The 13,272-nt window shown below is 42.1% G+C and overlaps 1 protein-coding gene across 1 annotated transcript in view; it reads right to left on the bottom strand.

The window, feature by feature from the left end:
- Nucleotides 1-13,272, bottom strand: part of TM9SF2 (transmembrane 9 superfamily member 2) — a 44,553-nt gene that overhangs the window by 29,449 nt on the left and 1,832 nt on the right. The window contains exons 2-4 of the mRNA XM_015415101.1: nt 11,408-11,475; nt 7,878-7,971; nt 813-940 (exon numbers count right to left, since the gene is read on the bottom strand). Coding sequence (XP_015270587.1) covers nt 813-940; nt 7,878-7,971; nt 11,408-11,475 — 290 coding nt within the window. The remainder of the gene's footprint in view (nt 1-812; nt 941-7,877; nt 7,972-11,407; nt 11,476-13,272) is intronic.

Here is a 13,272-nt window from a genome sequence, read left to right on the forward strand (position 1 = left end):
CACTTCCCCCGTTTTATTTCGGAAGTCATTTGGGAATGACTTATTATACCTAAGCGCGCTTGAAATTAGGAATTCCCAGAAATGCAAGTAATCACTGAGTGAACTGGTCTGCAGACCTATTTATGCGAGGCATTTCGATTCAAGTGGTAAAACATGCACCGAATTCTCTTGCAGAGACATCAATGAGACTTTTCTATAAAAGCTGAACTCTGGCTGTGCGCTGCTCAAGGAGAAAAAAGATTCTACATTTCAGTAGTTATAAGCAACTATCAACCAGCTGTTTGGAGGGCAAAGCATTCAAAGCCCAGATGCCCACAATCAGCTTTCCAGCTTGATCCAAGGCTCCACCCCCTCAACCCCAGCCGATTGGGGAACCTTGGTGTTCCGTGGGCTTTCAGCTCCAAATGGCTCCTCCCCATGCATTAGCTGGCCTGCAGGGAGAGCTGGCTGTCCTAATGAGCTCTCACCCCCTAGGGAGGGTTGGTGGTGGAGGGGAAACAACAAGGGAGGAAGCAGAAGGATGGCATTTTCCATAACCCACTGGTCTAGCTATGGCATCCACCCACAGGGATTAGAGTGTCACCTACTGAGACTGTCAGAGAGGGCTCTCATTAAATCCCTAGGGATGGCTGCAAGGGTAGAAACAGTCCCAGCTTTGCAGCCACCCTTGGGCAAACGTGGGTATTTTTTTGTTGGGCCCCCATATATTCTATTGTAATTTCAAATAACCAAGAAATGCATATATGCCAATGACATTTTACATTTGCTACTGAAACTAGATTATAAACATTAAAAACGAAATGGTAACTCACCAGTGATGCTGATAATTCAGCAGCATGCTCTTTTTCAGAAATTCCAGCTTTTGCTTCTCTTCTGGTACATTGAGATGATATGTTTTTTTACAAACAGGTTTGCATGTCTCTTCGGCTTTAAACATAAACTGAGAAATATAAACAGTAATCAGCTGAGTAAACAGTCTTTGACACATTGTTCTTCAACCTACTTGACGATCTAGAACAAAACTAATAGAAGAACACCAAATAGAAGGCAATTTCCAGGGGTGGTTTCATCATAACTCCACAGGTGGACAACAAACCCCAAGATCTAGCATTACTCTTAGTTCGGCCAACCAGTGAAATCAAATCACAACCGGAACGCTGCTTAAAGCTGTTCGGGTGTTTGTTCTCCTTTTAAGGTAACAGCAGAACTTCAACCAAGGCTTCGGCCGGGGTTGCCCCCTCTAAAAGGTGGACTCTGCCAGACACATCTCAAGCACACGCAAAATAATGTCTGAGTGGGTTTTAGATATTGCTGAGCATATCCAGGCTTCACTGCCTTGCCAGAAACCAGTGAGGAAGAGACAGGGCAAAGGCTGAAGTCTCATGTATTCTTAAAAAGAAAGTGAAAGACTAGGCAGTAGAGACTACGCTGGATCTTGAGAAGAACTCTAGTAATATGATCACTGCAAGCTGAACCTCTAATTGGAGATAGGTTGAGGTGGGGTAGCCATGTTGGTCTGAAGCAACAGAACGAAGTTTGAGTCCGGCGGCACCTTTAAGACCAACAAAGTTTAATTCTGGCTACAAGTTTTCATGTGCATGCACACTTCTTCAGACACCTGAAGAAGATATCTGAAGAGGTGTGCATGCACACAAAAGTTTATACCCAGAATTAAACTTTGTTGGTCTTAAAAGTGCCACTGGACTCAAATCCTAATAGACACCAATAATAACTACTGCTAAAATGAAAGTATAACACAATCATTTTACTGCAGTATTTGGCCACGAGCACCCTGCTGCTAGAACAAGGGAAACTTTGCATTAGAAGTAACAATTTCTTAAAATGCCCTGCAAGATAGCCAGGTGGCTTTAATACAAATCTTAATGAACCCAGAGACTATTATTGTGATTCTGATTAGGACCAAGAGCTCCCCTCACCTACCAAGAGGTACTACTGCCTGCAACAGCAAGCTGAAAAGAGAGTCAGCATTCAGAAGGAAAGAAAGTGGCTGCAATTTTATTAAGAAGTCGGGGCCACACCAGCAGTAGCAGCAGAAAAGAAAAATCACTGTGTTGAAAAAAACTTTTTATTGTTATTCTTTCTTGATCCCAACGTGTTTCATCTATAGATATGATTGGAAGCTTGTGTTATAAAAGATCCCCTGAGGAAGCTATAGGTCAGGGATTTCGCACTCATTTGTTATGAGGGCCGATCTGACATAAATGAGACCTTGTTGGGCTGGGCCATGTGTGTCATAAAGTGTAATGCCAGGTAGCAAAGAGATAAACTTTATAAAGGACACAAACACAAAGATATTTTTTTACTTAAAAACATGCTTAAAACATTAGCGCTCTTGCAATATTTTGTTTATTTAACAGTGTTTGATAACTGACACCTCTTGCTCTGAATTATTGCATCAAAATGTCTGTGCTGTTGCAATCTTGAGTATGCTGTTCACATGTGTATCTATAAGCTGCAAACCTACTTTTGATTTATTGACATTCACTACAGAAATCTCATGCTCAGAGTTCTGCTCCCATCTGAGTACGACTCTACTTAGCTTCCAAGCTCTTGACGAGATTGATTTAAAATGGGTTACTTTTTGTTCAGTGCCTACTTGTTAAATAGATCAAGGTGGGCAGCCGTGTCGGTCTGGCAAAGCAAGCTCTCCCTTCTTCCATCCCTCCCTTTGGGGAGGAACCTCAGCCAATGGAAGGGAAGAAAGGCTTGCTTTTCTCTCCTGTGTGATTGAGGTAGCTGGGCCAGGAAACAAGCTCTGGCTTGCTCCCTCCCTCCCCCTGTGGGGAGGCGAGAAAGGAGGCTCAGCCAGTGCAGGGAACAGAAGCTTGACTATCTATCACTCCTGAGTGACTGAGAGAGTCTGGCAAAGCAAGCTATAATGACACAGCAGCAGCCAAACTGGAAGAAGAAGCAGGAGACAGCCAATTCGACTGTGGGCCTGATAGAAGCCCTTTGGGGGCCTGATTTGGCCCTTGGGCCGCATGTTTGACACCCCTGCTATAGGTGAACCGTGTTGGGATCAAGAAAGAACAACAATAAAGTTTTTTTCAACACCTTGATTTTTCTTTTCTGCTGCAATTTTATTTAACAACAGTTTGGCAGGTGAAAGGCAGAAACTTGAGTGACAGTAGGACACAGCCACCTGCTGGCTATTTATAGGGAGAAGAACAATGTAAAGAGACTGTACAATCCTAAATATGTTTACTCAGAAAAAAGTCCCACTAAGTGTGGCACCTGTACAAAAGAGACAGGTTTCACTTGAACCAAAAGGGAACCATGCTATTGCCAATTAGTATGAAAAAGGTGGCAGAGCAGTTTTTAAACTAATCCTGGTGAGAAAGCCAACAAGAGCTGGGGAGCCTCCTGTTCGGGACAAGTCAGTCGGCCAGGGTAATATTGATAAGAGCATAATAGAACTTGGGAGTGATGATAGAATGGCAAATGAGGGCCATGTGAGGCAACTAAGGGGCCGAGGGAGGCAATAACTACTGAAGATGGAAACATGTTATAAATGTCTTTAGGCCAATGCTAGAAGTCTCCAAGCCAAGATGGGGGAGCTGGAGTGCTTGGTGCTCAATGGAAATTTAGATAGAGTAGGTATCTCAAAAGCATGGTGGAATGGGGCAAATCTATGGGATACAGTGATTCCTGGGTATAAGCTCTATAGGCAGGAGAGGGATGAGTTCAGGGAGTTGTTGCATTGTACATCAAAGAGGGCGTAGAATCTAATAAGTTAGAAAACACCAGGGGAATTAACTCCCCAACAGAAGCAATACGAATGGAAATGCCAGGCCCTAAGGGTTGCTTGACAGTGAGGCTATACGATCATACAGCTGATGAAACCCTTGAGGTTGATCTTGAGATAGAGAAGGAAATAAGGGCTAAAGCAGATAATGTTATTATACTGAGAGACTCCAACTACCCTCACATTGACTGGGTAAACGTGCTCAAGTCATGCTGTAGAAAGGAGGTTCCGAGACACCATAGAAGACTGTGCACTGGAACGGTTGGTCACAGAGCCAACCAGAGGGGCAGTGTTCTCGGACTTGGTTCTCAGTGGGTCTCAAGACCTGGTGACAGACTTAGAAGTTGTTGCATCAACTGGGAACAGGGACCACAATGCTATTAAATTCAGCATTCAGACCAATTGAAAGTTACCCCTAAAGTCCAAAACTCAAACATTTGATTTCAAAAGAGGGAACTTTACAAAAATGAGGGGACTAGTTAAAAGGAAGCTGAAAGTGAAACACAAGACAGTGAAATCCCTACAGGAGACTTGGAAGCTATTTAAAACTACACCAATTGAAGCCCAGACAGAATGCATTTCACAGGTTAGGAAAGGCACTGCCAAATTTAAAAGAAGGCCTGGTTAGTTAACAACACAAGTCAAGGATGCTACAAAAAGAGGCTCCTTTTAAAAAAGAGGAACATCTGCCCCAATGAATCAGACAGGAAGGACCACAAGCTCTGGAAAAAGAAACGCAAGTCAATAATTAGACATGCAAAAAACAGATTTTGAGGAGTAGGTTGCTAAGCAGATCAAGACAAACAACAAACATTTAAATATATATATATATGGAGTAGGAAACCAGCCAGAGAAGCAGTTGGGCCTTTGAATGACAAAGGACTATAGAGATTGCTAAAAGAAGATGGGGAGATGACAGAGAAGCGCAATAAATATTTTGCTTCTTAGTTGACTGTGAAAAGTGTGGGGCATGTACCCATGTGAGAGCCACTATTTTCAGGAAGGGAGTCTGAAGAACTGAGACAAACTGAGGTGACCAGAGATAAAGTTCTAGACCTACCTACTTGGGAAATTTAAAACTAGCAGGTCTTCAGGTCCTGATGGCATACACCCAAGAGTTCTTAGGGAACTCCAATGTGAGATAGCTGATCAACTAACTCATATATGTAACCTACCACTAAATTCTAATGCTGCACTAAAAGACTGAAGCGTAACAAATGTTACACTATTTTTTAAAAAGGGGTCCACAGGGGAACCAGGAAATTGCAGGCCAGTCAGCTGCTGCACTAAAAGACTGAAGAGTAACAAATGTTACACTAATTTTTAAAAAGGGGTCCAGAGGGGAACCAGGAAATTGCAGGCCAGTCAGCCTAATGTCTGTCCCAGGCAAATTAGCAGAAATGGTAATCAAAGACAGAATTATTAGGCACATAAAGGAACAAAGCCTGTTGAGGGGAAAGCAGCATGGCTTCTGCAAAGGGAAGTCCTGCCTCACCAACCTTTTGGGAGTTCTCTGAGGAAGTGAACAAGTATGTAGACAACAGTGACCCAGTAGACATTATATACATTGACTTTCAAAAGACTTTTGACAAGGTACCTCACCAAAGACTCCTGAGTAAACATAACAGCCATGGGGAAAGAGGACGGGCTCGCTTATGGATGAAAAACTGGTTAAATGATAGGAAGCAAAGAGTAGGAATCAACTGACAGTTCTCAAAATGGATGGCAGTAAGAAGGGGTCCGAGAAGGATCAGTATTGGGGCTGGTACTATTAATTTTTTTCATAAATGATCTGGAACTAGGGTGAGTAGTTTAGTGGCCAAGTTTGCAGAGGACACAAATTATTCAGGATGGTGAAAAGCAAGGCTGACTGTGAAAAGCTCCAGGAGGATTTCCACAAACTGGATGAGTGACTATGTGGCAAGTGTTGATAAGTGTAAAGTGATGTGCATTCAGACAAAAAATCCCAAGTTCAAGTATAGACTAATGGGGTCTGAACTTGCTGAGACGGAGAGGGAAAAAGTGTCATTCCAATGTGCTGCAGCAGTGAAAAAGGCAAACTCTATGTTGGTGATTATTAGGAAAAGGGCTGAAAATAAAATAGCCAATATTATAACGCCCCTGTATAGATTTATGGTGCCGCCTCATCTGGAATATTGTGTACAGTTCTGGTAACCGTATCTCAAAAAAGATATCACAGAGCTGGAAAAAGTGCAGAGGTGGGCATCAAGATGGTTATGGGGTTGGAGCACCTTTCCTATGAGGGAAGGCTGAAGAGTCTGGGACTTTTCAGTTTAGAAAAGATTCAACTAAAAGTTTATAAAATGATGCGCATGGGGCAGAGAGAGTTGACAAAGAGAAATTTTTCTTCCTCTCCCAAAATACTAGAACCTGAGAGCATCCAATGAAGCTGATGGGCAATAGATTCGGGACAGACAAAAGGAAATACTTCTTTACATAGGGAGTGATTAAAATGTAGAATTTGCTGCCAGAGGATGTAGTGATGGCCCACAGGAATAAACAACTTTAAAGGGGGATAAGATAGATTCATGGAAGATAGACCTATCAGTGGCTGTAAGCCATGGTGACTGAGGGAAACCTTCGCGTTCAGAGGCACTAAAGCTCTGAAACCCAGAGCCAGGAGGCAACATCAGGGGAAGTCCTCAGCCTCTATGCCCTGTTGTCGGCTGTCCAGAGGAACTGGTTGGCTACTGTGTGAGACAGGATGCTGGACTAGATTGACCACTGGTCTGATCCAGCAGAGCTCTCTTTATATTCATGTGCCAATGCTGCAAGACATTTTGCTGAAGTTTTACTTTTGCCCCACCCTTAGCCACCACCCCACAGTTATAAATCTTCATCCCTCCCAGTCATGGGACTGGTTTGGGCACCTAACTCCCAAGATGTAATTCCTCTTTGAAGTTCATGGGTGCCTAATTCTGCTTTCCCCGACGCCAGACTGATTTCTGATTTAAAAAGCAGCCATTGTAACACCATCACCACCAGCTGAACACACAATTCTCACAAGATAACTCTGGGGAAAGGTGTAAACCCAAAGTCATTCGGGGAACCCAGTTAAAAAAAAATCTTCCTGAACTTCTCAAGTAACAGTCAACCTCAGTTCACAGCAAGTTCAACCTCAGTTCGCAGCAAGTTCAACCTCAGTTCGCAGCAAGTTCTATGCAGCATACACAGCCATTTCTGAGGCAGAGCACGCTTCTCTGCTATAACACGGCCGGAGCAATCAGACAGAGGCCGGTGCAGCAGTTGTCGCATAGTTGCGGACTATGGAACCAACCCAGGAGGAGCCGCTGTGGAGCCGCACCGAGATAAAACCCACCATGAAGCTGCAGGAAGAAGAAAGAACAAGCCGGCAGGGTGCCTGGTAGGCACTCACCTCCCCTATATACATTGTGGCCCTAGATAGGATAATATGCCTATGTAAACCGCTCAGAGCCTCCGGGATTGAGCGGTATAGAAATTGAATTAATAAAATAAAAATAAAATAAATAACTTGGGTCTTTTCCTTCAGGAAATTCAGGAAAGGAGTTTTACTACAGTCTATTGTTACTGTGCCTCATCCCCAGGCAAATCATTCCTACTGAAATCTATGCAGAACTAAGGAGCATGTATGAACAGATTTCCCCGGTGGCCATTACCATCCCTACACTTTCTAGCTTTCCATGTCCACTGCTCCCCCTTCCTTTTATTGACCAACAGTGAGAAGAAATGGTTCAATTTGAAAAGGGGACAGAAGGCCTGTTCACACATTACAGTGAATGCACACATGTATATATTTTTAAAAATAAAACTGGAGACCAGTACCTGGATACATGTGTATTTAAACGTGTTTACACATGTTGAATGTAACAGAAGAATTACTCAGTGGATGTACAAAGAGAAATCAAGAGTACCCTGTACATGGACTGTGTGTTCACAGTAACGTGTGAACGGGGCTACACAGTCAAAGCAGTTTGCAGAAAGGGATACATTTGGCAACCATTGACAGACCTATGAATCAAAGAACACTTTTCATAGTCTGCCCAAGTTGAATGCATAAATTAAAATGTAATTGTAGATTCTGCATGGTCTTTGAATATTAAGAACATACCTTATAAGGTGAAGGTTCAATCCTCTCTCCAAACAATACCTGCCCAAGATTTTCAGATGGGCGTTTTTCTCCACTTGTTTGGCAAAAATCAAATCTAAGAAAGCAAGTAAAATTATTATTTTCTAATTTCTCAGCACAGGTAGAGTGCAAAAGTCTGAATGTAACTGGATCTTTTGCAAAAAAAAGATTCCATAGATTTAGAGCTTCTTACAAATTTTGAAGCATATTTTAATCAGATGTCTCATCTGAGCACAGTACACTGTTGATAATATTGCTGACAACTATGTATGAGCTAAATTCTGCTGATTTTGATGAGCCTGAGGCAAAAACGACATAGTAGAATGTAAGTCACCTTTTTAAGATCACCCCCCATGTAAAATCTGCCCGTAAACAAAAAGTCAGCAGATTCAGGAAAGGCCTGACTTTCTATCTGTTCACATGCTGGTCTATCTGTTCACATGCTGTGCTAGTTTGCCACTCAAAGGCAATTATTAATGTATGGGAACTATGAGAACTGTAACCCCTCATTTGCAGCAAGGCATGTTATGGTCTATTCTACCTTCTCAATACTCTGCCAGAGAGTCATCACCTCATTCTGCTATATGTATGGACCACGACTTATTTCCCCGCAATGCTCATCAGTTAATTTATCCACATAAATTGTTTTTTCTGCTTCTTTAAATCTCAGTGCAAAACTGAGATAGTTATTAAATATTACTGAGGTAGCACTAAAAGCTTTTATCACTGCAATTAGTCACAGTTGTTGCTGCTACCTCTCACTGGGACCTTGGAAGAAGACCAGGATTGGGCTTTTGTTTTGCACTGAGATTTAAAGGAGCAGAAGAGTTTTACCGCATTTCTGCCTTCTCGGAAGCTCTTGGACAGAGCCCCACCCCCTCCAATCCAGTCCTCTAAATTCTCTTTGTGCCAAGCTAGAAATAAATAACGTGGCATCGATTGCCTCTTCCAAAGTCCCACGTGAAGTGCTATACCAAGCGCTTCCCTCCGAATTTTTGATCTGAAGAGAACTTGCAAAGGGATTATTGTGCTGGATGCCCGATGCAAGGGAAATCATCACTAGCAATCAGGTTTGTAGCCTCCTGATCATATAACTATTAGAATTTCACATGTGTGAGCCTGAAAACACTCATGGTGAGTCATGGGGATAGGCGAGGGCAGGGTGAAACCTTACCTCTTCTCATCTGTTTTTCACTTATTTTTCAAATGTGTATTTTGGATAACAGGGTGACATACTATATAAGGTGAAGATGGCGCCGAGGCTGCAGCACTAGATCAACAACGCTCTGCAAGTTATTTTCCTTTGAGTATTTTTTACTCATACTTTTTATCTCTACATAATTTACCTCCGCTTGTTATTGCTGATTACATTATTTGGGGCGACTGTTCCTGAGCCTTTGAATTTTAGTCTCACTCCTACGGGCCTCTCCTGACGCGTTACGTTTATTGCTGAGATAAGCCTGGGAGGTTGGAAGTTTACTGAAAACAGCAGCTTGTGCTAAAAAACAGCACTTGAACGGACTCTAATTCCTCAGGTACCCAAGCCCTTTTCCTTCTGCTTCAATTGTAATAGGTTGCTTGCAACAAATAATTGTCATTCTGAGCGTTTACTTTAATTTGAGGAACATACTCCTACAGCCTACCTACAACTGGGATGGACTCAACAAAAGGAAGTAAGAGAGCTCGGGACTCAGAAGATACAACCTCTCCTCCTCCAGCAAGCAAACAAAAGAAGATAAAGGATTATTTTGCAGTTAAGGAAACTAAAGAAACTACAGTTTATAATATTCCTACATCAAATAGATATGTTCCTCTTGATCAAGCTACTATTCCAGAGGACCTTATTACTCCGGACACTCAAATGTTACAACAATTACCTACGAGAGCAGGGATGCCTGACAATTTAGAGAAAGATTTATACACGTTAACTGCGGAGACAGTGACATTTATACTTGAGGCTTTACTATATAAGGGGCAAAACAATGGTCCTGATCCACCTCTCACTTGCTTCTTCCCTCTCTCCCTGCCTGTCACTTGCTCATACTCCTGCCTCTGCATTGCTACTGTTGACTCCAGGAGGGGACCTAATTCCAGCCATGCTAGCATCGCTGAGTATCACCTAAAGCCGCTACTGTGGCAAGGGAAAATTAAATCTTCTTGAAGATGTTCTCTCTCTAGTCTCAACAGCTGAAGTAGTTGTGGCCAGGTGAGATGAAAAAGAGGAGACAAAAGTGAGACATAGGGGAGGAATGGGGATACAGGATTTCCAAAAGGGTGTGTGTATGTGGCAATGTGAGATACCACCCTTGGTAGAGACCCTCATCTAATATATGGAAAGGGCTGGAACTCTTCGCAAAGTTTTAGAGAATTTGGATGTATTTAAAAATCTAGAAGATTCTAGGGGATCAGGAACAACACTTTCTGGAATCTTCAAGATCACATTTTTTTTAACTTCAGTATGCAACTCTTAAAAACACTCGAACAGATTAAGGAAATACAATCCTAGAATGGTCTGAAGAGTGCAAGACAAACATATATCCATGAATTAACTGCTAGCCTCTTTGGAACACATAGTAGATGATAACTGTCAGTGGGTTTAGGAGATGCAAACAAGCTCGATTTTATTATGCCTACATCAACCACAAAATTTAAATGGGAAAATTGTAAGAAACTTATCAAGTAAGGATGCAGCCTAGAAACCACTGTGGTTATGACTGTGCTTAAATTAAGCTATCTTTGTCAAAGTGACTTATGTGTTGCGCTTCTCATTTAAAGGGGAAATTATGGAGCCTGTTCTGACATAACATTCTGTAGTAGTATCTCTGTGAAAAACAATAGCGTGGACAGAGGATGACATCACCTCTTCATGTATATGAGGACTAGAAAGCACTAGCACGCCTAGTTCAAATGCCCACACACGCAGCCATTTCAGTAGGAAATACCGTTGTGCCATGAAGATGCATTCTTGCATTAACAGGAATAAATTAATGTATATGTCTTCAGAATTCTCTATGTACTTTTTAAAAGCTCTCAAATGTGACTTTGCTTTCCCTATGGCAATGTACCTAGTCACTGTCTCGGGGCTCATGCCCCCACCCCAGCATATCATTTGCCTAACCTGTTACATAATTATGTGATATACAGCTGTGTGCAGCTGGTCACACTGATCTGCCTTGTGCTGGTAGACTGAATTTCCTACTGGCACATTTTCCACATCTGGGATTCTGCAATGCAGTAGATATATTTAGCTCAATGATCAGCAATGAACACTAGTAAAAAAAAAAAAGAATCTTACCTAGTTGTTCGTCTCAGAAAAAAAATAATCACAGTACCAAAAAAAATCAATTTCTACTACTGAATAAGTTAATGACAAATATTAAGAGCAGTATTTAGCAAAATATGCTATGGCTTCGAACAACTAAATCGAAGAAAGACAATACAACAAAGATGAGACAGCAGTTCTTCACTGGACAATATAAATCAAATGAATAATGAGATTTCATTGTACTTACACAGCATATTCATATGGAAGGACTGATTCCACAGAGTCCAGTCTATTTACAAAGAGCTCTATTACAGACTGCAGAAGATACAAGATACAAGTGAACATATTAGAACATTGTTATAGCAGATTGAGCCACATCAATGATCACTGTGTCAAAATAAAGGATGAAAACATTAATCTAAGGGAAATATCAAACTGTTCGGCCAAGCCACTGAAGTACTAGTAGAACATGTAACGCAGGGATAGAACTACATGCCCCAGTTTCTGCAAATCAGACCACAGAGACAAGACAGTAAGGAGGAACAAACAGTAGTATGGAATTCTTAAATAAAAACAGATTATTACTAAAATGGCCTTTATCAAATATAGAAGCATCAAATAAAACCACCTCAAAGATTATTGGAATAAACTGTTCAAAACTGCCTTAAACGAGTTACATTTAGTGTGCTATGTTTGTCTACAAATGACTGTACTAACAGATATCCTACTATAAGCCCATAAGAAGACCAGCTGGAGCTCTTTCCAAGTCCATTTAGGAAAGTGTAGTGTTTACAACAGTAGCCAAGCAGATACTTCCACAAAATGCATATTCAGGACATGAAAGCAGCCCCGCCCCCACTTATACCTAACTCTGAGAAGCAAGAGCTATACCAGTGGTGGCGAACCTATGGCACGGGTGCCAGAGGTGGCACTCAGAGCCCTCTCTGTGGGCACGTGTGCCATCGCCCCAGCCAGGCCCAGACCATCATTAAAGTGTCGAATTCTCTGCCAAATAATTTTAAGTAAATGAAAGCATTTGGGATTGCTTTCCTTACTTTGTTTGGATCATCTTAAGTTAACATATGAGTTTGTTTTTTCTAAAGTAAAACCTCAGTATTCAGGTTAAATTGCCGTGTTGGCACTTTGTGATAAATAAGTGGGTTTTGGGTCGCAGTTTGGGCACGCGGCCTCTAAAAGGTTCGCCATCACTGAGCTATACAAACCCTGGAAGTTCTTTTTAATTACTAGACAATAGCCCCTGAAAGACTTCCTCTCTACAGCTTGGTCTAAACCTTTTGAAAACCCATCTAAGCCACTGAACATCACCACATCTTGCAAAAGTGGCCATCATACAAGGCCTTTTACCTATAACAAATTCTGATACAGACATCACACTGGGGCTGAAAGTAGTTCTAGTGCCACACCCCAAACAAATCAGCTGCCCTTACCTCCAAGAGTCTCCATGGCCTTGAACTGCCTCTTTCTTCTCATTATATCCCTAACCTTTAGTCCTACAATTCTACCTCTACCAGATGCCTAAAGGCACCTAAAATCCTCCCTGCGTGTGGAACTACTTCATTGAAAACATATCACAACTCCATTTCTCCTTTCAAATCCTGCTTAATCCTCATGATCAGATACAAAGAATGCAATTCTTATTTGTTCATTATCATTATTCCAATTATCATTGGAATCATTATCTTTCCCTTCCAACCCTCTGATGACTTCTCACGGACAATTTTAGATAGGAAGCGCTCCAATTTTTTTGCTTCTGAAACTCCAGAAAGCACTATGTACACTGAAGACATTGTAAGTACTAATAAACCAATAACAGGCTGCCACCAGTTTCAACATACGGTGTAATTCCATATCCAGGTTCATTTAAAGATAAAGCCTTCTAGTAACTGGTAGACAACGTGACCTGTATCAGGCTCTCTCAGAATCAGGGATCATTTCCTGCAGGAGCGCACAGGAGCGGAGCTCTGGCAGTAAAGAGCCCAGGGGGCGGGCACATGCAACAAGCCCCCCCCTGCTCCCAGCAGCCCTCAGTCAGAGCAAGAAGCAGCCAGGTAAGTTGCAGAGCCCCCCCCCGGCCCCTAACAGTCCAGTGGT

Source organism: Gekko japonicus, unplaced genomic scaffold, assembly GCF_001447785.1.
Source record: "Gekko japonicus isolate JY-2015 unplaced genomic scaffold, Gekko_japonicus_V1.1 scaffold52, whole genome shotgun sequence".
Taxonomy (NCBI): domain Eukaryota; kingdom Metazoa; phylum Chordata; class Lepidosauria; order Squamata; family Gekkonidae; genus Gekko; species Gekko japonicus.